Source organism: Miscanthus floridulus, chromosome 15, assembly GCF_019320115.1.
Source record: "Miscanthus floridulus cultivar M001 chromosome 15, ASM1932011v1, whole genome shotgun sequence".
NCBI classification, from domain to species: domain Eukaryota; kingdom Viridiplantae; phylum Streptophyta; class Magnoliopsida; order Poales; family Poaceae; genus Miscanthus; species Miscanthus floridulus.
Window position 1 is genome coordinate 62,252,012 of NC_089594.1, and position 2,613 is coordinate 62,254,624.

A 2,613-nucleotide genomic window follows, 5' to 3' on the forward strand; every position below is an offset into this window, starting at 1 on the left:
ATGGCCGACGAGGATGGCCTCCTACCAGTTGGCCTGGCCCCAGAGGGCAAGAACGACGATGACACTCGAGCCGACGCTGCTGCGTTGTTCGGTATCGATCTTGGGGATAGCTCTGCTGCTCCGATCGATGTGGACGCGGACGGTGGCGAAGGGGCGACGGTGACTGCGAACTCCAACGGCTCTGCTCCTTCGGTTGCTGGTACAGGTAACAATAGTAAGCGCAAATTGCCTATGTGGGCTGATTTTGAGGAGATCTATGAGGTTATTAATGGTTCTAGAATTTGCACCAAGGCTGTTTGTAAGATGTGCAAATCTACCTTGTCTGCTAGATCTGCTGCTGGCACTGGTCACTTAAAAAGGCACCAAAAATCATGTAGGATTAAAACTGATCAACATGCTAGGGTTCAATCTAGGCTTTCATACAATCCTGATGATTCTGTTTATAACTGGGATTATAAACCTAAAGTTGCTAGATCTGAATTATGTCGTTTGATTGTTAAGCTTGATCTGCCTTTAGGAATTGGTGAGACTGATGCTTGGGAAGAATACATTGTTAGAGCTCATAATCCTAGGTTTGTTAAGGTCTCTAGACTAGACCACCACTAGAGATCTTGGCAATCTTTTTAATGAACAACGTAATATAATTAAGAACTGTGTGTTGTCTGGTGCTTTTTCTGTTGGTCTGACATCAGACATTTGGTCTAGTAATGCAAAGGAAGACTATATCAGTGTTGTTGCTCATTATGTGACTGCTGACTGGGAGTTGCAGAAAAAGGTAATTGGTCTCCGCTTGATTGAGGTAAAACATACTGGTGAGAATATTGTAGAAAAAGTTGCTTGTGTGATTGAAGAATTTGGTTTGCTTGACAAGGTGTTCTCTGTTACTCTTGACAATGCTTCTTCCAATGCTAAGGCTATGGAAACATTGACACCTATGTTTGCTGGTTATCTAGGTTCTGAACCTGCACCTACACCTTCAGATCCTAATATGGTTAAGTATCATCTTGTGCATCAACGTTGTGCTTGCCATATTATTAATCTGATAGTAAAATCTGGCTTAAAAAGGTTTAAACCTTACACTGAGGATTTCAGAACTGCTATTAACTTTTTGAATGCATCTAATCAAAGGATTGCTTTGTTCGAGAACTTTTGCATTGCTAAGGGTGTTAGACCTAGAAGGTTTGGTTTGGATATGGATGTTAGATGGAATGCTACATATCTTATGCTTAAACACCTGCTTCCATATAAGGATGTTTTTTCTGTGTTCATTAATTCCAACTATGGCTCAACATTGTTAACTGCAAGTCACTGGTATATTGCTGATAAAATACTTGAATTCCTGAAAGTTTTTTATGACTCCACAGTCACTCTTTCTGGTGTTTACTATCCAACTAGTCCACTTATTCTGCACCATCTGCTAGATATTATAACTCATTTGCATGAAAGTTCAAAGAATCAAAATCTATTTTCTATTGTCTATCCTATGAAGCTTAAATACCTAAAATACTGGAAGGACATACCTTTGCTGTATTCATTTGCATTCATTCTTGATCCTAGAGGTAAAATAAGAGGTTTATTTAATGTTCTTACCATAATGCAACAAAAAACTGGTTTTGACTACAGTTCTTGCTATGGTATTGTGAAAACTGAAATTATCAAGTTGTTTAACAAGTATGAAGAAAAGTTTGGTGCAGCTAGGTCTCAAAGGAGGGTTGCACAACCTGCAAGCATCACAGGTAAGAGGAAGCAGGCATGGGGAAGAATTTTTGGAGGCCCTGGAGCATCTGGTGTTGTTGGACCTTCCACTGCCTCTGCTCCCAGTCCTTCTTTATCTACTTCTGCTGCTGCTTGTGAGCTATCTACTTATCTGGATAGTGATAATGTCACTGCATATGAAGATGACTTTGATCTACTTCTCTGGTGGCGTGACCATAAGCTAACATATCCCGTGCTTTCTATCATGGCTAGAGACATTATGCCAGTTCCTGTTTCAACAGTGTCTTCAGAATCTTGTTTCAGCTTGATAGGAAGAATACTTGAGGAGCGGCGCCGTCGACTATTACCTGAACATGTGGAGATGCTTGTTTGCATAAAAGATTGGGAGCTGGGTGAAAGAAGACTGCAGCATGATGTTGACAATCAAGAACTGGTAGACTCCTTCAAGCATCTCTATCTTGATGAAGATGTATCTACTTCTGGGGCTCCTTCTACTAGCACATCTGCATCTGTGGCTTCTGCATCTGGTGATTCTTGAGTTGAGAGTTGAGATTGAGACAGTGAGAGTGTGAGACTTAAGAGGTGAGCTGAGAGCCTGAGATTTGATTATGATCTGTATCTGTGATGTATCATGTAAATATTTGAACATGTTTAAAACTTATAAGAGCTGTGCTGCATTCTTTTTCCCTTTCTGGGGTTTCTCACAAGGGTGAGTTTTACCTAGAAAGGTTTTTAATGAGGCAGCATTGCACACAGCTCAGTTATCCTTTTAATTTCCTCTTGTTCTCTGTGTATATGGTTTTGGTTTTGGTTTGAAGCTCTTCTGGGAAAAAAATACTTTAAATTTGAATACTTCTTGTTGAGATGAATTTTTTGATGTGTTTTGAACCTATGGGC

The 2,613-nt window shown here is 40.2% G+C and overlaps 1 protein-coding gene across 1 annotated transcript; it reads left to right on the forward strand.

Annotated features, from left to right (window-relative positions):
• LOC136507541 (zinc finger BED domain-containing protein RICESLEEPER 1-like) lies at nucleotides 1-2,254 on the forward strand. Its single transcript, XM_066502226.1, has 2 exons — nucleotides 1-523; nucleotides 693-2,254. The coding sequence occupies exons 1-2, from the start codon at nucleotides 1-3 to the stop codon at nucleotides 2,252-2,254; spliced, it is 2,085 nt and encodes a 694-aa protein (XP_066358323.1).
• The last annotated feature ends 359 nt before the right edge of the window (nucleotides 2,255-2,613 follow it).